The 20,932-nt window shown below is 37.6% G+C and overlaps 1 protein-coding gene across 5 annotated transcripts in view; it reads right to left on the bottom strand.

The window, feature by feature from the left end:
* Positions 1–20,932, bottom strand: part of LIX1 (limb and CNS expressed 1) — a 54,477-nt gene that overhangs the window by 29,438 nt on the left and 4,107 nt on the right. Inside the window, exons 1-3 of one of the 5 annotated variants that reach the window (XM_032476404.1) lie at positions 18,604–19,470; positions 13,539–13,628; positions 1,096–1,259 (exon numbers count right to left, since the gene is read on the bottom strand). In XM_032476404.1, coding sequence (XP_032332295.1) covers positions 1,096–1,245 — 150 coding nt within the window. In that variant the 5' untranslated portion in view covers positions 1,246–1,259; positions 13,539–13,628; positions 18,604–19,470. Of the gene's footprint in view, positions 1–1,095; positions 1,260–8,612; positions 8,956–13,538; positions 13,629–14,311; positions 15,730–18,603; positions 19,471–20,932 lie in introns of those variants that run through there. The other 4 variants (XM_032476406.1, XM_006194494.3, XM_032476405.1 and 1 more) reach the window with 4 other exon arrangements.

Genomic DNA, 20,932 nt, shown 5'->3' on the forward strand with positions numbered 1-20,932 from the left:
TACACTGAAAATTTGCCTCTGGGCTCCTTAGTTGTCAAAGCTAAGGGGGAAAGTGGAGTGCTTGTGAGTTTCACATTGTCCATAAACCATCAATGAGGCATTTTTGCCACTTTTTGAAAATTGAGAGGTAGTTCACTGCACTAAAGGGGTACTTATAAGGGTGACTGGTAAACTAAGTTCCTTCCTTTATGCTTTCATTGACCCTCAAATATAACTCTATGTAATTACTGTAATTTTTTGTACATTTAGTTACTCAAGGTATGGACCATATCCTCATTACTCAGACCAGTGCTTGATATTTTCTAGTCACTCAATGAGTATTTGTTACACACACAGGATAATCAGATGCTGATTGTTTATGCAGACAAATATTTTTGTGTGAGTAGGAAGACAACTAGAAATGTATCATCATTTACACCCATCATAAACATAATAAAGAATTAATCAACTGGAAGAGCCTTTATAACAATTATCAAAACAACACTTGGAATACCTACTATATAAACCAGATAAATACATTGCATGTATATTTCATATGACTCCCAACCAACCCTGTGGGCATTATTCCTCACCTCAAAGTCAGGGAAATCAAAAAGTTAAATAAGTTTCTCAAGGTGTGCAGTTATTTAGAGGCAGGATTTGGGATTAGCACAGGTTCTTGAACCCAGTGTTGTGAATCTCAACCAAAGTTGGTTCATGCTTTCGTATATAGTAGATTGATTAGTAATTGATTACAAATTTCATGAACATCAAGATATTCTACTCATGGAAGGACCCTGATGGAAGGGCTTTGCCCAAGTTCCTTTGTTCTTTCAGATTTTTTCCAAAATATTTTGAACAGAAAGGCAGCAGCTATCAGGTAAATAAAATGCTATAAAATTCACTTTATATAAAGAAATATCAGGGGACAACACCCTAATAAAAAATACTTCCATTTGAAAAACCTGGAACATCTGACCAATTTTTCTGTTACATGATGGAATGTGGCACAAGTTTTTCCACTACAATCAAGAAAACTTACAGTGTTACCATTTTATAAAAGGGCTTACTCTATTTTAACTGGTTAATTTTCACTGATTTATGATTGCCTCTTACCTGGAAGTTGCCAAAACAGCTTCCCCCTGGGAGGGTCACATAACTCACGAAGGGTGGTCCAGGAGATGGCAGCGACTCATAGACCACCACACCTTCACTTGGGAATGCAGCCCTCTGTTGCTGCTTGCTTTCCCAAAATTCCTGTAACATTGACACAACATTCACTGGAAAAGACAAGAAATAAAATCAATTATTAAGGATGGACATACCCAGCAAAAACAACGTTTTATTTGTGGGTTGGATTGTGTAACACGTCATTTCCAGTTAAAGCAGAATGGAGTACGTATAGTGTTGGTAGGGTTGGTGGGGTGGAGGACGGAGTGTGTGTACTTTCGGTTGAAAGAAGCAAATACTATTTAACACAAATGTGTTTATTTTTTCATGAGCTCAAGTAGTTTGGCGGCATGATTCTAACAACACTGTAGTATTAAATTTACTTTATACTTTTGTATGTCAAATTAAAACATCTCACTCTTCTTTGAAAATTTTCCTTAATAATAAAATTTGTCCAGAGCTAAGATTATCCATGACCCGACTCCCGTTTCTGTAGATTCTTAAATCTGCAAAGTGAAAGCTAAATTCAAAGATGTAAGCAATGAAATGAAGCATTATAATGTACACCAGAAATTGACACAACATTGTAAACTGACTATACTTCAATAAAGATATATACATAAAAAAATAAATTTAAGAGGAGAAAGGCAGAAAAAAGAAAACTCTTTCATGTTCCTATTCACCCCGTTCTAAAGGAGAGTGAAAAGCAATTGTGTAATAAGCAGGAGGCTGGGGAAAAAGACCCATAAGTGAAACTAATAACATGGAAACCTTGTTAAGGGCCACGTCTGTTAGATGACTTCAGAAAACATAGTAATGGCTACAGCCATGTGTTTTAGATTAAATGACCTGTGATAGCCTGCAGAAGTTCCAGATCAAATTAGGTTGGTTTGTTTATCCTGTACTGCAAATTGAATTGTGGAAATTAACAAGGATAATAGAATTGTAGAGGCAAAAGAGACCTTACAGGTCATGCAGGCAAAGCTCTGCCTGATGCAGAAATTCCTTGCACAACACTACTGACAGCTGCCCATCTGGCCTGAGTCTGAACATGTGGAAGGACCTGGAACTTGGCACATCTTGAGGTAGTCCACTTCAACTGCTAATGGTTTTTAACTGTAAAAATGTCCGTTTGGGGAGTGAGCTGAAATCTGCTTACCTATAAGGTTCATGCAAGTGGGCCATTTCTCATTTCTGGGGCCTCACAGAAGTTAGCCCCACTATCCACAAGAGAGCCCACCAAGTATTTGAAGGTGGTGTAGGACATCTGTTGTTTTTATCTGCCTGGGCATTTGCTTTCTTTCTTTGTAGGAACAGCACAAAAGTTTTCCTTGAAAAAACACCTTTCCTTCAATCATGTCTTCTCCAAGGCTGAGCGGTGGGGATTTGACCAAAGCCAAGTCATTTAGCGTCGAGTCCAGGATTTTTGTTGGGAATGTTGGAAGACTGGATTCTTCTTTTTCACTAGAGTTGCTGAGGATATAGGATGGAAGTGTGCTGCCTGAGCAAGGGGGAATCATGGCTGAGAAGAAAGCCAACACAGAGAGGGGTAGAACCAAGAGAGGGAGAAAGAAAAAGTTCTGATGACATAGTTTGAGCTCCTGAACAAAAACATCTGCTTTTTCCTTAAACCATTTTGAACTGGTTATCACTTACTTGAATATGAAAGTATACTAATATTCACAATGCTCAGGTTTCTTCAAGCTCTAGATTAAATAACTTTTGTTCTTCCAAATATTCTTTGTGTGACATGTATCTATGCCATTTGGCATTCTCCTGAATACATGTGCTTCAAAATGCTGGGCTTTGTTGTTTTTCTGGGAATCAGAAGTCACAGAGTTTAACCTGGAGGCAAAAATATTGCACAACCACCTTCTGAGCTGCTGACTAAAGCACCTGGCTCTTTCACTTCATCCCTAGGTCACCAATCAGGTTCCAGCTTCACAGGGTGTTGTTCAGGCAAATCCTCAAGATGCCTAAGGAAATGGATACCTACGTATATTTAAAAACTGTAGTTTTTAGTATTTAAGATGTGTTTTGGGAAAGAAACTGGGAAATGTAAAGCTATCAGAGGGGATAGTTGAATTAACCAATAAAATACATGCTTAAGTGGTCACGGTGAACTTGGTAATTACAGACATTTTTCATTCCTTCAAAAATATCTGAAGTAATATTTTCTACCAGTTGATGTGACTCAAAATAGAATTGGAACTTTTATTTCCCGAACTGTTTATCTGTTCCCCATCTTCCCCTCCCTCCCATGTCCAGGAAAACAAGTATTTTTTGAACTGGCCGATTTGTGTTTCTGCTTGCAGTTGACCTCCAGAATTCAGCAGAGGTGTCTTAAAGATTGAAGCCTAAAACCAAAGCCAGCGGCTTATTGTTCTGATAGTCAACAAGGGCCATTAGTCTGCTATTTTAAGTTACTTCATCTTTGAATGCTGTTTAGCTGAGAACTGGAGTTGGCAGATGAAGACTCATGCTTATCTAGGTAAAATGAACACAAGAATTTTGGCATGTAAAACTATATGGATTAAAGGGTTCAAAAGTAAGAAGTAAAATTTCTGCATGAATAAAAGTAGCAGTTTTAAATTTTTTTTATTCTGCAACCTTGGAGGATTTCTTTGATGGTCTTATGTATGTCATCACCTCTAAAGTGTGCAACATATATTCATGCATACACACAATCCATCTTTCTATCTCTATCTCCTCTTGTCGACTAGAAAACCAGATGAATGGAGTGCAGAGGGAAGGAGGCCAGCTTACTGTTTGGAATTTCAAAGATGGGTATATCTGAAGATGCTCTATTTATCAAACATATGCTCCTTTAAATTTTGAAGTAGCAACAAGGTTCATGGACAATGTCAATGAAAATTCGAGCAAAGGGTCAAGTATTGCTGAAGAAAACCACCCAAATGTGAGGAAAAGCCTCACAAGACAGTTTAGTTTCTAGTTGTGGTTGCTCCTTCAGTGCCCAATGATCCTGCCTTCCATATTACAAACTCAGGCCACCAAGCATGCGATATTCATCCCAATATCTAGTGACCCATCTGCACAAGTGTCCAGCTCCATTTTATTTCCTTCAGTCTCAAATCAATTTGTTTTGCTTCTTCTGGACGTTGTGTTATTAGTCATCCTCTCAACCTCCTATTTCAATTTTATTTTTTAAGGTTAACAATCCTTTATTTATTTATATGGGGGGGAGAGGTGATTAGGTTTGTCTGTTTGTTTATTTATTTGTTTTAATGGAGGAGGTACTAGGGATTGAAGCCAGGACCTTGTGCACACTAAATATGTACTCTACCACTGAGCTATACCCTCCCCACTTTAACCTACTTTTTAAAAATCAACTGTACTTCAATTAAAAAACAACCAACCAACCAACCCATCCATTTAAAATATGGGCAGAAGAACTGAACAGACATTTTTCCAAAAGCGGAAACACAGATGGCCAACAGGAACATGAAAAGTTGTTCAACATCACTAATAGCATGGAAATGCAAATCAAAATCACAATGAGACATGATCTCACACCTGTCAGAATGGCCATCATCAAAAAGAACACAAATAACAAATGTTGGCAAGGATGTAGAGAAAAGGGAACCTTTGTACACTGTTTGTGGGAATATAAATTGGTGCAGTCATTATGGAAAACAATATGGAGTCAATCTCCTATTTTAAAATGTTTCCTCTTTACTCTCTCCTTCTCAGTAGCCATAAGTATGCTCAAGATGACAAATAAATGAATGAATGAATCAATTAATTAAAAGAAACTCTTGGGACTATTTTTTAGCTACTAGTTATTAAAATTTTCCAAATTATAGCCAAACTGCTATAAAGAATATTCTATATTACTATCTCTGCTTCCCTATCTTCTTTCATTTTTAATCCACCACAATCTGGCTTTCCTCTGTATTATGCCACTGACACTATTCTGGCAAATACCACCAATTTCTAACTTTCAGTCCTTATTTACTTGGCCTCTAACTGCATTTTTTGACACAGCTGATCAGTTTCTTTTAGAAACTCTAATATCCCTAGGCCTTTCTGACAGTATTCCTCCTGATTTTGCTTCTCTATTTCTGATCACTTCTTCTCAGTCTCTTTTCTGGCTTTCTCTTCCTCTGCTTAACCCTCATGTTGATTTGTATGAAAGTCTTGCCCTTTCTTGAACCTATCTCCATGACTCAATCTACCATAATACATGCAAATAGTTCCCAAAACATTCTCCTGTAACTCCATCTTTGTTAATAGATACTTCCATTGGATGTTGCAGAAATTCAGCATATTCCCAAACTCAACTCATTTTCTTTTCCATAACCTCTTTTCTTTCCCCAAATTACTTAGTGATATTATCATCTACCAGTCACATAAATCAGAAACATGGCAGGAACTTTAATTTCCTATTTTCATATCTAATAAGTGCCCAGGTTTTGTCAATTCCATATCCTGATGTCTCTCTGATAATCATCACTTCCTCTCAGTTCATATTACTGTGGCTGCATTGGTTCATTTCTCACCAAATATACCACAATACCCTCCTGACTCCAATCTTCCTCCCATCCAACCCATCCTCAATCATTTCCAGGGTAATCTTTCTGAATCTTATAGCTGATCAAATCACTCACATCTTCTTAAAATCTTTCTGTGAGTTTTTCATTACCTACAGAACTAACTCCTTGGCAAGTCATAGAAGACCCTATGTCTTGATGTTCTTTCTCATTCCAAACTTCTCTCCTCAAGTCACTCTCCAGGTCCCTCACACTCCCATACTTCTTATGCTACTAACAAGCCCCCTACTTCCATTCCTCCTCTTGGAAAGCTCTTTCCACTCTCTGTTGTCTTCCTGGCTGGCACCTACTCATTCTCTCTCTTTTTTTTTTTCCTTCAATTTTAAGATTTACCTCCAGCATTAACTCCTTAAAAATGAAACCAAACACAAAATAATTTCTAAACCCTCCTGTGGAAACTGCTGTACTTTGAGAGACAGCATGAACATCACTTGAGGACTTGTTAGAAATGTGGGATCTCGGCCCCCTCCCAAGGTCTACTGAACTAGAATCTAGTTTTAACAAGATTCTCAGGCAATCTGATGCACGTTAAAGTTTGAGAAACCGCTGCAGAAAGAAGCTGCTATTCTCATCTCCCTTATCGTGTACCCATTATATGCCAGGCACAATGTGTTTTCTCACTTTAATTCTTACACTACCCTCTAGAAATAGGTATTACCACCCACAACTTGAAGACAGGAAATAAAAGGTGCTCAGAGCACAATCACACAGCTACTGAGTCTCAGACTTGGTATTTTTAACCGAGTGCTGTCTGGGTGTGTAGCCTATGCTCTTTGTTCATCCTGAGATACTCCTAATTATAATGAAATTTAAGTGGTTTTCATGCATGTCTACTTCTACTAGAGGGAGTTAAAGATGCATAATAAATGTTAGTTGAATATTTGAATATCATCAAAGGTATGGAAGATGTGATGCCTTTGTGAGGCTGTTGGTAGGGAAGGCATAGGAGGCTCTGCACAAGAATTACTTCTAACTTTTCTTAGGGGCCATTTTTCTGATACTTGTTCTTGAAAAAGTCAAACAAAGCAAAGGTCAATATTTGTACTTTTTTCATGCAAGTGATGTTTCCAGCTTGTAACTATCAAGATGAATGAGCAATCTGTGTCCATATGAACAGGTATCCTGATCAACCTTGAGCCAACAATTTGCTTTGGTTTAAAGCAATGGTATAAATACCCACCAACTGTGAGCTTAAGAGGGGACTGTGATTAGGCCTCCCATTCCAGTCCCTTCTTTCAAGGAAAAATGGTTAAAGGAGACCACAAGGGAAACAAGAGAAAATGACAAAAGACTGAGGAGCGCCTTAGAACAGGCTTCCTGGGAAGAAGGTCATGAACAACAGTCAAGGTCAAGTATCTCTGCCTGATTATGCCTTTCACCTCAGGGTCAGGAAGTAATAATCTGGAACACATAATTTTTGGCTATGCATTATTTCTCCTAAAGTTCAGTGAAATTCTTTTTGAAAAGTTTCTACTTTGTCTCAGTGGACACTAAAGAAAACACTCACAGGTCATCTATTGGTCTTGCCTTGTCAAGGTAACTGATGTTTAACTGGTAAAATTACTATAACAAAGTAGAAAAGCAAGTGACTGAGGCTGGGGGTATGGGAGGAAGCAGAAGGAGAGAGAATTTTGGGGGAGAGCCTGAGAATAATAGCATAAAATCTAAGTTCCTTTTTGTGACTTCTATCAGTTTACAACATCTGAGAGTAAAGAAAGCAATTTAACCTCTGAACTGACTCTGCACATCAAACTTCTTAATCCATTCCATTGCCCCAAATTATTTTCTCAGACACATGTAATACACCTTGTTATGGACCAAATATTTGTGTCCCTGACAAATTCATATGTTGAAGTCCTAATCCCCAATTCAATGGTATTAAAAGGTAGGGGCTTTGGGAGATAGGTTTAGATGAGGTTATGTGGGTGGGGTCCCATGATGGGATTAGTGCCTTTGTAAGAACAGAAAGAGACCAGAGCTTCTTCTCAGCCATGTGAGGACAGAGCAAGAAAGCAGTCATGTGAAGCCAGGAAGAAGGCTTCCACCAAGAACCAAATCTGCCAGCAATTTGATCTTGGAGTTCCCAGTCTCTAGGCCTGTGAGAAATAAGTTTCTGTTATTTAAGTCACCCACTCTATGGTATTTTGTTACAGCAGCCCAAGCTGACTAAGACAAACCTGTTCAGTGGTTTTAAATATTTTGTGTATTAACAAGAAGACAATTTGCTATGCAGCTTATAGACATTAGTGTGGATATTCTCCTCTTCACTGTGTTTTGAAATTTGAACTTGACAAGAGTTTTCAGTGGTATGCAGATTCCCAAGCAAGTCTGCCAAAAACAAGGTTTTCATCTTCCCCTTCCTCAAGCTTTCTTTTTGATTATAAAGTTCAGCATTGAGACTTTCACAGAAGGCAGCTGACCAATGGAGAAATCCAACAATATGAAACACCTTGACCATCCAACCTTGACCCTTTCTAGCAGAAATCTTCAATTAGGTTCAGCAAAAGCAGTATCTTTATTTGTCCTTGAACATATACTGCATTGTTTCCCCCTGGGCTTTGGTTTAAGTTCTCCTTCCTATCCTGAATGTTGTTTCTGTCCTTCCCCTCTAGCCATCCAATTTACTCTCATGCTTTAGAGGAAATGCCACCTCTTCCATCATGCCTTACTCACTGGTTCCAGCCCACATGAACGTCTTTTTCTGAGCTTCTGTTCCATTAGTGGCCCGATGTCTTAGCACTTAATCTCCTATAACCCACGCTAATAAAAATGGATGTGATGCTCCTGGCTAAATTTATCAAGTCAGACTTGGCTGGACTTATGTCTGGCAAGAGGGAAAAAATGCCTTGTGATAACAATTCGTCTTATAGAGTACAGTTTTATGTTATTTACCTCGCAGCAGACTGTGATTCTAGAGGACAGGGAGGGGCTGGTTCATCCTTCTCTGTAGTAGCCTCCTTGGTATCTAGCACAGGGCTATTCATCTTGAGGCAGTTGTTGAACTCATTTGGAATCTAAGAAAACTAAATATCTGAACAGTGCAACTGAATGAACATACAGAAGATAAGTGCAGACACTATTACTCATGAAGAAGTCAAGACTTCCTTCTGGAATAGGAAGCTTCTTGTATGAACCACCATGGTGCCTACACAACCTGGATGTGGCAGTGGCAGCCATGCCTCAGCTGGCTGAATAGATGCAGGAAGATCAAATAGAGCAGACACAGGGACAGAGTAGACACATGATTGCTAGGTGCTTGCCAGCTGGAGATTTACCTCCATAATAACTAGGGCTTAGAGAAATCCTGAACAGAGATGGTAAGTACTTTTGTCTTAGAGTGCTAACTCGAATCCACTTATGCTGACTGCCTGGAGCACTCTGTTTAAAGGATTTGAAAGTAGTCTCTGGGATCAGTGGAATAGAATACCACAATTAACCAGCATTGTGGCACTGGTCTATTTGGTGACCCTGACCTTGATGGTATGAAGTAAAAAAAAGTTCAAAACAGTCCTCTGCCCATAAAAATTTACAATTTGATTGCAGAAATAATATATTCATAATATAATTTGTTAAATAATATTACACTGCTACATTGTAGAACAGAAATGATTTTAAAATAGTATTTAAAACTTTATAATTTAAGGCATAATAATTAAATTGATATGAGGGGAAACGTAGATGAATGTGGACTGAAAAGATCAGGAAAAAATCTGCATAAGAGAAGAGCCTAAACTGAGCTGTTTCAGAAAAATGAGACTCAGACCAAGATGGGGGAAGGGATAGAAGTAGTACTCCCAAAGGAGTGATAGTTGCATTTGACAAAAATAAGAAAAACAGTAATGCCTTAGCTGAGGAATTGTGCAAGGGAGCGATAGGAAAAGATGTCATTAGGAAGGGGTTACAATTTGATAAGAGACAGGGTAAGGGGACTTCACTTCTTTCAATAATTGGAAATCAACCCCATTGTTTCAGTGCTCCAGCTTTACTCAAGTGGGAGAGAAGGGCAGGAGCAGAGTCCTTTGTCCTTTGTCCTTTGTCCTTGCCTGAGGCTCTGTGCTGTCTGTAGTGGATCCATCCATGAAGAAGGGCCCAGACACTTGGAGAGAATGTGTGATTGCTCTTGTGCATCTGGGTGAGACCAGGGAGAGTGCTTCTCTGGGAGGAACTCGGGCAGAAAAGCTTTGAGAAGTGGGTAGGAGATGGAGCAAGCAAGAGAGCACTCTTTCTGCAGTCTGAAAGGAGCATGAAGCCCCTTCAGCAAAGGACGTCAGTAACTGGACACTGAAAGGTTTTTTATCCTAAAAACTCAGAACTTGTCTTTTCACAGTTTGGACACGATGGAGATGCTGATAGGAACATGTGATCTATGTTTTCATATGGCAATTTTGAGATGCAGAGGATGTAAAAGCTCCATGGATTATAGAGTTTGTTGTAGAAGAGTCCTCATGTACAGGCTGTGGTTCAAACACAATAAAATGTGTACTGCATTTTGTCTCCCCGTGTTTTATCAACAGGCAGACAGTTTACTTAGGTAGTTAAAAGTATGGACTCTGGAGCCAGAATGGCTGGGTTTGAATCCTGTCTCTACAGCTGTAAGATACCTGCCTAGTGCTCCTGTTCTATCTGTAAAATGCAGTACTTAAATCACAGGGTGCTATAAAGCTTAAAATGGAAAATGTTCAGAATAGAGCTTCACACACAGTAAGTGCTAGAGTGTTAGCTACTATTTGTGGTTAGAGAAGGTGAAGGAAAAAAAGAAAAGGCATGATTATATGCTTGCATGTTGCATCTTTGAAACTGTTCCTGGACTGGAAACCATATCATTAAATGTTCTAAAAATAATCTGCAAGTCTGAAAATTCTCTAATTGTACACATTGTGCTATTTAATTTATTTCCAAAATATGTGAAGAGTTCAGAGATGGAAAAGAAAAGCTCTTTTAACATCATTAACTGGTAAAGTCAAAGCTTCAGAATAGACAGAAAACAAATGGATGAAATGCTACATTTTTCAAAATCTGGAAACATGGATATTTGTCCTAAATTTTCACTTTCTAATGAACTCTAATAGCAATAGATGTGCTCTTAGCAAAAACTACAGAGAGGAGCTAACTTTTATTTTAAATTAATGTTTAATGACTGCTTATGCTTCAGGAAAGTAGATACATTATAGTTCACTGCCCAGTTCAATTACCTAATATGAGGTAAGTCCTGAATGGAAGACAGTCATTTGTCAGCAATAAGGGATCTTAAAACTGTATTATCAATCTATCAGAAGAAAAGAATCAATTTCTTTATGCCTTACATGAGAAAAAATTCTAGCTGAGTAAAAGTTCTCTTGCCAAAAATAATTAAAGACAAATTGGAAAGGCTACCATTTAAGGATAAATCATTAACAGGCTTTCAAAATTAACATATTTTCCAATTGATTCTGTGCCTCCAAACAGATGGTTTTATGTTATGTAATATTTTAATATAATATTTAATTAAATTACCCTTAGCAGGTGATATTTTGAAATAATTAGTATTTTCTATTCTAGCAACTCAATTATGTGCAACTTGTTTTGCCAACGTGATTTCCTAGTTTTGTTGAAGAGAAAAAGGAAAAGGACCCCCAAATAATTTAAGGAGCAAGCACAAGGCATGATGCCAATTTGTCACTTATGCAAAATAGGCTGCAAAATGGTGTACCTTTGGGTCATGTGCTTGGCTTGGCAAACTCCAGGACACTGACCAATAGAGCCAGCTGTCTAAACATTTATAACCATCCTCAGGCTTTGCCAAGTTTTGACCAGACTAATGGAATCTTGCTGACACAGCTTGTGTGTCGGGTATAATACGTAGGAATCTTGGGCCCCTTTTTCTTTTGTGTAGACACTCTTTCAAAGGTAGCCACAGCCACACAGCAGGGCTGAGACAGCTTGGAGTCTTGCTTTGTTCCCAGCAGAGGAACTTTCTTTTAGTAAAGTTCCAGAGTTAGTGCCTAGCTCCTCCAGCAGCTGGGAAGCTGGTTGCGTTTTTTCTTTTGTTTGCTTTTTCTTTTCTTCTAGTCTGGTCCCTATCCTCTACCTTGAACACCTTCTTTAAGGGAATTAATGATCCTTTGAGGTGGTTCACAAAATTAACCTCTTGTGAGATTCTCCAAAATATGCAAAAAAAGTACACCATCTTTTTTGGGGGGGGGGGGGTCTAATTTTCACCTTCCGAATTTAAAATCGCTGAACTATAAATCATTTGGGGAGAGAGGTAAGTAACATTTAAAAAATACCTTTGGAAGTACAGGGTATTTTTTAAGAAGGCAGAGGGGAGAGAATATCAGAAGCAAGAGGGAACCACGAAGACAAATTAAAATAAAAGGTCATTAAATATACTACAATTAAACAGCAGCAGAAACAGCATGTCTGAACTCCCAAGTGTGGTTTTACGTGCACCATGGGTCAGATGATGTCATCCAATCACAAAAGCTACACAAAATAAAAACCTGATGTAATCTATTTAACCAATCAGGAAGTAAAGCTTTCCCATATTTCACTGGACACTGATGGTGCACTATATTTAAGAGATCTTGTAGGACTGTTGACTTCAAATAACAACCAAGGATTCAAGAAAACAAAAAACAAAAGAGAGCAAACACTATTGCTTTGCTGACCAGTTCTGTTTAGTTAAAATGGTCAGATCTGTGCACATGTGGCTTGAGGCATATAATATACCTTGCTTGGGAATGGTCATTATAAGAAAGCTCTCCATGACCCTACCAAAGAAACTAGGGTTTTGTGTAAGACACAGACAGTTTGGCTGTAAAGAGCTTGGTGCACAGCCTTTGGTGACCCAGAGTTGAGGGTAGACCCTGAGGATGAGTATGAAGATTAGCAATCTAAGTCACTATGCCAGTGTGGTAAATGGGATGATTCAGGTTACTCTACCAAGACCAACCCAAGACAGTGGTCCGGGGAAGTGGCTGGGTTTACTTTCAGAACCCCTTCCTCCATGCTCCCTCCTGTCTCATCTGGCTGTCAACTTAACCCTGTATACAATTAGGCTGTGATTAAGTTGTCAATGGCTTAGAAGGTCCCAGTACAGTTTATTTCATCATAAAGAAGAACATCTGACATTGGGAAAAATCTTCCCCCTTTTTGTGAAGGAGAAAACCATCCAATCAGCAACCAAGAAAAGGTCTGTTGTGCACCTGCTAGGTGCCCAGCCTTGTGGGAGGCAAGCTGAGGGTTACAAAGAAGTGCAAGGTATGGCTTTGCCCTCCTGGGACTTCCAACTTAGATGTGGCCAAAAATGTGCTGGTAAAACTATAACCCATAGAGCAGAGCCATGTGAGAAAAATGTAAACTACACTGTACAGGCCATAAGTGCCAAAGGAGTGGTGACTAAACGATGGGTTCCCACAGCTGCATAATGGGATGAGATCAAAATAAGGATCAACTGATTATCATCACAGCAGAAAAAAAAAAGCAAAACCATAATTCAAACAGTGTTCCACGGACACCAGAGAGAAAATACAGAGAACTACAGGAGTGTAATAATTGCCTATTTTGTCATTATTAAACTTTCAGTAGGATTCTTTTATTTCTTTTAAAATAGGATTTTTAAAAACTACCTTGACAGAATAAACTTATGTAAGAATTTGAACACGGAAGAAAAGAAGTAAGAGTCTTTGGGGTTAAAATGTCAATATGAAACGTATTAAATAAAGAAGATTCTTTTATGAAAGGCTTCTAAAGTTGTCTTACATTTCTTAAATCAATCTGTAGCACATAATCAGTACAACCGTATCATTTAAACAGAAAAATCGTAACTTAGAAACTCACCCTTGTGCAGCTGTATCCTATTATAGGCTGTAACTTAACACATGAGTTTCAGAAGTTGTTAAAGTTGTGTTCAGGACTAACAAATCTTAACTGTTAAAAAAAAAAGCCTATGGTGAGACGAGACAGCAGACCATGAAGAGGTACCAGATTTGATCACAGGATACGTGTCAATCATATTTTATTTTGATTTTTTAAATCTTATTTATATAGTAAGAAATAAGCGTATTAAGAAAGTTATTGCCATTAAGTGATCAAGAAGCCATTTCTTTTTTGAAAAATTTTCCTGTGGTGCTGAGACTTTTAGTATTTACACTCTGCCAAAGATATCTTTACTGAAAAAAGAAGAGAAGAGTGCATATGCTACTGATAGTTGAGCTGAAGTCTGCATTTTCTCTTAGTATAAATTCAAATAAAAGTAGTTGTATCCTGTAATTAATTAGCATTTGAGTAGGTTTCAGTATAACAGACATCCACAGTTTAGATGCTAAAATTATCAGTTCAAATTATTGTAATTAAGATGTAATCATTAATCCAAAATGAGCTAGCAAGCAGTGGAGTTTCTTTCTTTCTTTCTTTTTTTTAAACCATATTCTTTCCAGCACACTTTATGTGGTAGAATGCAATGCAATATGTATAGGTATTTTACTGCACAAGTGCCTTCAACTCTTATGTCCTACTCCATTCCTTTATGTGAAATGCAAAAACCATAACTGTATCATCGAATTTATAGATTTCAGATAAGTACACTAAAAAGCATGGAATGAAGAAAATACCTGACTCTTGAGAATTTTTGCTCTCTCGAGTTCCGTACAGCCAGATTCATGATTACTAAGATGTTTCCAATATCTCTATAGTCTGGTCCAGTTTTTCCACATTTTTGTGTGCTTTTTGAAGTATTCACCTATCTGATATAAATAAAACCTTTCATGTAGAAAAATGTCTCCCTAAATGGAAGATTTAATGCACCTCAAACATGTGAGAAACTTGCTTCTGTGCAATGTTTAGTAAAGGTTCCATGTTATTTTTTCATTATAAAATTTGGGGAAACATATTAGTGAAATCTAACATATCACTTTATAAGTCAATGCTAGAAATCAGTATATTCTCATGGCTTCAGTGATGACTAAGATAATTTTTAACAATCTGTTTGAGAACAGTTGCCTTGATTTTGGCCTTCATTTAGTGAAACTGATTTCTCCCTATAGACATGTTGACTTCCACAAATCCTACATCTTGTCTGAATGGGCAAAAGGATTCTTTCTGGGAAAAACTGCAATTCTCCCCAACTTAGTAACTTAGTATCAGGAAGTGTACCTCAATACAATCTCTTCTCCAATGCAACATAAAGCCATAAACTTCCAGAACTAATCTAAGATCTAACTCCAATGGCTCCTTGCTGCCTGCACTGGAGCGTGACTCCATCTGCCTTCCCAGCTTTGTCTCCACCTCCTCTTATGCACTTTTCTTGTATTGCCTGATCTGCCTTTGGACAAGCTGTTCTCTTTCCTCAAAAGTGCCCTACCCCTCTCACTCTCCTGTTACACTCCTGTGTCCACGTGCCTATCTAATGGGTTCCCTCCATACACCCAGAAGTGTCCATTTCAGTACCACCTGTTTTCCTAACAGATACTGCCATGACAACACAAAAGGCATGGTAATGTAACATCTCTGAGAGGCAATGTCTTGCAGTGGCTAAAGGTGAGAAGTTGGAAGACAGAATTTGAATCCTGGCTCTATCACTTTACTAGGTATGTGACCTTGGGCAAGTCATCAGTTCCCTCACCTATAAATCACAACAATACCTAAATTATCAGCTTGCTGTGAAGAATAAACATTGTTAGCATAGTGCCTGTCATCACATGATGAGGACCTGACATCCTAGCATTACTATTGATGCATGAAGGAAGAGCCCAGAGATGGAAGATAAGCATATTATGCTCTTGTAATTTGAAGAGTTGATACTCAGAGTAAGATCTGAAAGTGTAGCCATCTTGAAATCACATGATGGTGATTTCCTTTGAGAAAACATGTAAGAAACTGTTAAACAGTGGCAAACAGATAGTAAGCTCGTACGTACACTCTCAAATGAGCTGACAAAGCTACTTTCAGGATAGCTCATCTTTGGTTGTGACACATGACACATCAAAAAAATTTGGATGTTGCACAAAGCCAAGAATGGAAGGCGACATGGAGATATGCCTTAATTTCTCTGCAAAGAGATTCTGTCTGGTGGTGGAGACTCCCAGAGATACTTGTTACAAAATGGAGACATTTAGGTAGTGGAGAACAGTCCAGTGTCAGCATAGATGAGCAAACTTCAAATTGAGAGCCCACCTTATTTAAAATTTCTTTCCATCATTTCTCATTTGAAATGCAAATTAGGGAAAAGGAGAAAAATGTAATGAAATTCATTTCCTTTTAGGAAAGAAAATAAAAAACAAATCACAACTTTTGCCAGATGAATACCTTGTCTAAAACAAATAAGAGAATTTATGCATTGCAAAATGCCACTTGGAGGGCCTCCTTGGCTGAGAGAAGCATCCAAATTCTATTTCCTTAAATGAATGTAACTATCCCCATTTGCATCAGTCTCAGATCAAAAAACTCTCTGGATACTTTTCCTGACCAACTTGAAGAGAAAATTCAATTTACTATTGCTTGCTTTCAAACAAGTCAAAAGCCAAGTGAGGGCAACAAATTAATCAAACGATCATTTACATTTCTTGTATTATGTGTTTCTGAAGAACAGAGAGAGAAAAATCTGCCTTTACATTTACAGAAGAGAAATTTAGAAAAACACTTTTAGAATGTTTTTATTTTTTAATGGTCCTTTATTCAACAGTGTAGGGTTTTAAAAATTGATGGATTGGCTTTTCATCTTGTAGGAAAGCAAGATAGCAATTTTTCTTAAGGAACTGGCAGTGATGTGCTCAAGTGCTTAGCTCCTTCCTTCTGGCAAAAAGAGACTGGCCTGGGGTGGGGAAGAGGAGCCACGAGTGACTAGGAGAGGAAGCTGCTTAGAACCTGCCATTCAAGGCGGATGGCAGCCTTTTACAGGTTGTATAAAGCAGGAGTTTAGTGGCAGCAACTTACGGGTGTGCCAAAGAAAATGAGTCCGGGTGCTAAACCCTGGCACATGTATGATAGGTTGCCAAGGCATGGCATGGGCCCCAGGCAGACTTATGATGTCTGCTCCAGAACGTGAGTGAACATGTTCCCATTTATTCCGTGAGGATGGTGAGTGTTTAGATGTTTTGATATAAAAACCCCTGGCACAGAAATTTGCCATTTGGCTTAATTTTATTTAGTCATTTTTCAGATTAGAAACACCTGAAGGGAGAGGCTCAGCAGTTAAAATTCACACCTATTAAGCCATGCAAACAGCTGCAGGGTGGCAGCCCATTCTAGGGTAAGCAGGCAATGCTATCTGATCAAATTAGGTTCCATGTTAATGAATGAAATATATAAAATAGGATGCTTCTTTGCTTTTCCATATCAAAGAGTTCCCACAAAGGCCTGGAAGAGAACATAGTGTATGCTTTATTTTAACCTTTTTCTATTTTATTCTCTCTGCTAAACTGTAAACAATTGGTGGTATTTAGTTCAGCTCAAAAAGTGGGCCATATAATTTCAGATTAAACTTCTTAAATTCACAATGAACTCAGTGAAAAATTTCCCTTCTGTTTCTTTTTACTGTTTCCACTATCCAAACCCTCAGCACAAGACGCCTAGTCCTATACAATTTATCCAAAGCCTTAGGCAGGTCAAGAGCCCTTTTACTCTACAGTAGTGAATTCAGTGCTATTGTAGGAGAGAGACATTCTTTCCTTCCCTTTTCACTTAAGAAAACATGCCAAACCTGAATAGACTCCAGGCTAGACTGGGGGAGGGAGTAATTTTTATTAGTGCTAACATAGCTATTGACACTTGCTTAAAGGCAATATTTTTTTAAAAAAGCAGAAAGGAAGAAAGCAAGGAAGAGAGGAAAAAGGAGAGAAAGAAGAAAGAAAAGAGTGGACTTTCACTTTTTGTGTTAGAGGGCAGACTGATTACAATTTAATTTCTAAGAAGAAAATCTTATAGAACAAAATTGCCTACCATTTCTTTTTCTTCAACACACATATGAGAAATATAAACTAAAGGGACATCTGGAAACTAACATTATTCAGCAATCAGAAAGCAAAAATCCAACCCATTGATGTTTTGATGGAGACAAACATAACGTGATTCACAAAGAAGAAAGCTGTAACTTACTGAAGTTAAAAAAAAAAAAATAGAGTTCCATATGCATTTTACCTTTTGGGCAGTTCCATAGCAAAGTTCTATTTCAGAAGCCCTTTGTAATATGAAACTCACTGTAGATAAGATACAAGGCAAAGATAGTCTGTTTTGCAGCAGCAGGAAATCAAATTGGTTCCAGAAACAAAGTTATATGACAAATGGTTTAATAGTATTGCTAGAATTGGAAAGCTTGATTGAATTATTTTCATAATCATTAAAAAAGATTTTGAAATAACTTTTCTATAGTCATTTAGATTTTGGGGGGCTGGGTATTGTTGCAGAGATGGAAAGACATTTAATTTTATTGGCCTTTTAATTAGTGTTATAATTTGTTATCAAAATTTAAGAGCTCAGTGGTGATTTATTGTTAACTTTTGTTTGCAACAAAAATTTTCAAACACAATGCTTAATTTAAACTAATATACGGTATGGAGGATTAAACAGGTTTACAAATATAGATATATTTTATCATATTCAAGTTATTTTTAGTTTTAATCCTAGTACCAATCAGCATTTATTTATTTTAAAACATAGGCAAGCCGTAGATTTTAGGAGAGACTTCTAAACGGTTAGCAAGAGGTATCACTGACAAAATAACCCAGCGACTGATACCCGTAGGTGAAATGAAATCATTCTCCTGACTAAAGTCAGGAACAAGTTAAGTATCACTTAGACCACAGCAAACGACTACAGAGATTAAGGAGAAAACGTACTTAAATAGGATATGACTAGACGTTTAGGACTATATTCAAAAAGTCAAAAAACTTTCCCCTTCAGTACTTACAGTCTTTGAAGACTAGAGCCGGGTCTCTGTGAGGCAAGACTTGGGCAATGATGTGTCTCAGGGATTCCAAGGTTCTGTCCATCTTGGGTCTGCCTGTGCAAGCCTGCTGCACAGTGTCCTCATGCCTGAATTCTTGCAGTCCTGGTCTGAATTTGTGCAGCTCATTGATGCACAGGATTACCAAAGAATCTCTTTTAACATCTGCCAATCAGACATTTCCCAGAATCTAAAGACCCCTCAGGGGGCCCTCCTCCCAGGCTCACTTATCTTTGTTGTATGCTGAGCTAATTAGCTCTAAAGGCTGGCTGACAGGCGGGTTCCCATTGCTTCCTTCTGTTAAACACACCCACCTACAGGCTGGCTGGGGAAGCTCACTAATCATGGGAACAGTTTTCCTCTCCAACCAGATTTTGCCTGAATGGTGTGCAGTTTTCTGACTTTGGTATTTCTTTTGGTTCCCCATCTTTAAATATGCTGTTACCAGGTATATAGAATCAAGACGGTCATTTCTCAATAGTTTCCTTAGTAGCAAAGGAGTTTTCAGCTCAGGACTTCCAGCTCAAAATCTTTATAATCTAAATTCTTTTTTGGTAAAAAAGTGCTGTAAATATGGTGAATGTAGCCAGGCACCAGATTATGCCTACTATTTAAATTTAGGAGCAACTTTTTCGAAGCCAAGTTTTTAATTTTTTTCACTCCACTCAAATTATAGTCACTTTTTGACTCTTAAACTGCCTTTTGACTTCCCTGAGAACATTTCTCTCTTTATCCTTCAAGGCAAATCATTCCCAAGATTGACTTTAATGAATTCTGATATTATTCACTTCCTTTCATGATAACTTTTCATATTAAAAATTTCAGAAGCAAAAAATATTTTTCAAAAGGATATAGGTAGCTATAAAGAGATCTGAGAAAAAAATTTTTTCTACGTTTGAAGAAAAATTCTTTTACTATGTCCTATACCACTCACAATAATGTTGAAGTCTTTTCATAAGAGATATGTGTCACAGAATTACATTGCCATAATAAGAATTTATACCAGATACAAGAATTGATTTTAATGGCTGTAACCCATGTTCATTGTTGAAGACTTGTTGGTTACTTCTTCACTTTTATTTAAAATATTTCTTCAGGGTGGGCACAAGAGACCGCTTTTCAATGTTCTTTCCAATTTTCAGATTCAATAATTATGTTGCACTATATGATTAACTGAAACCAGTCCTTCAAAGTCTATGTAAAAATAAAATGTTTTCCATGTGATCAGTTTCTTCAGCTAGTTGGTATAGCAGTGGGCTTAATAAAAGCAACAGAAGGAATGGGGCTGTAATAATATTTCCTATTATAATGACTATCACTAAGCAAATTCCCACAGGGAGTACATATATACCACACACAACAGAGACATGGGGTTGCCCCACAGTGAAAAGATATTTTTATAAAAAAAGAACTTGAAAGAAGTTGCACTACACGTTAAGACACTTGTTTAGGGTCCCAAAGGATATTTTATATGTGCTGTATCAAATGGGAACTCATCAACATCCTTGCCATCCAGTTTATAATTTAAAGAGAAATTAGATAGTCTGTAGACAGAAATTAGTATACACTGATTGGACAAAAAGTATAAATAAATGCAGATATTTTCAGTGTGGTATTGAATTGGAAACTAAGATATTTTAGGTTCCTGTTAGAGAAACAGAAAAACATAACATGGAATTCTCAAAACAGTGAAACTGATAATATAAAAGTAGAAAAATGAGAAAAAATTGATGCTGGGATTTTGATCAATAAATGGACTTTTTATGAGATTAAATTTAATTCCAATAGTACATGAAAGTATTTTGGTTGTATAGTGTGGTGGAAGGAACACTGAATTTGGCATTAGTAAGATCTAGGATTTGATTTTTGTTATCTGTGTAACTTTGAAGAAGCCACTCATCTCTGGACGGAAGAGTCCTCATCCAGAAAATTAGGGATTTGAGCCAGATGCTCTCTTTCAGATCTGACATCTATGATTCTACAGCTGTATGACACGTGAGCACAAATATTATCATGTATTTTCTAGCCTTCTGGAAAGTCATATATTTGTTCCCTAAATGCTGGCCTTGCCTTCAAACAAGTCACTTCTATTCCCATAACCAACTTCATATCCATTCGTCAATAATGAGGGACACACTAACAGGCTGAACTCGAAGACACTCACTGCTAATGCTTACTAAAGGAAAGGTGATAATTTGTTAATAAGACTTATATTCAACCTCCATAAGAGCTTTCTAAAAAAGGCAAACTATGATTATCAGCTTGGAGAACCCTGAAGCAGCTTTGCAAAGAT

Source organism: Camelus ferus, chromosome 3, assembly GCF_009834535.1.
Source record: "Camelus ferus isolate YT-003-E chromosome 3, BCGSAC_Cfer_1.0, whole genome shotgun sequence".
NCBI classification, from domain to species: domain Eukaryota; kingdom Metazoa; phylum Chordata; class Mammalia; order Artiodactyla; family Camelidae; genus Camelus; species Camelus ferus.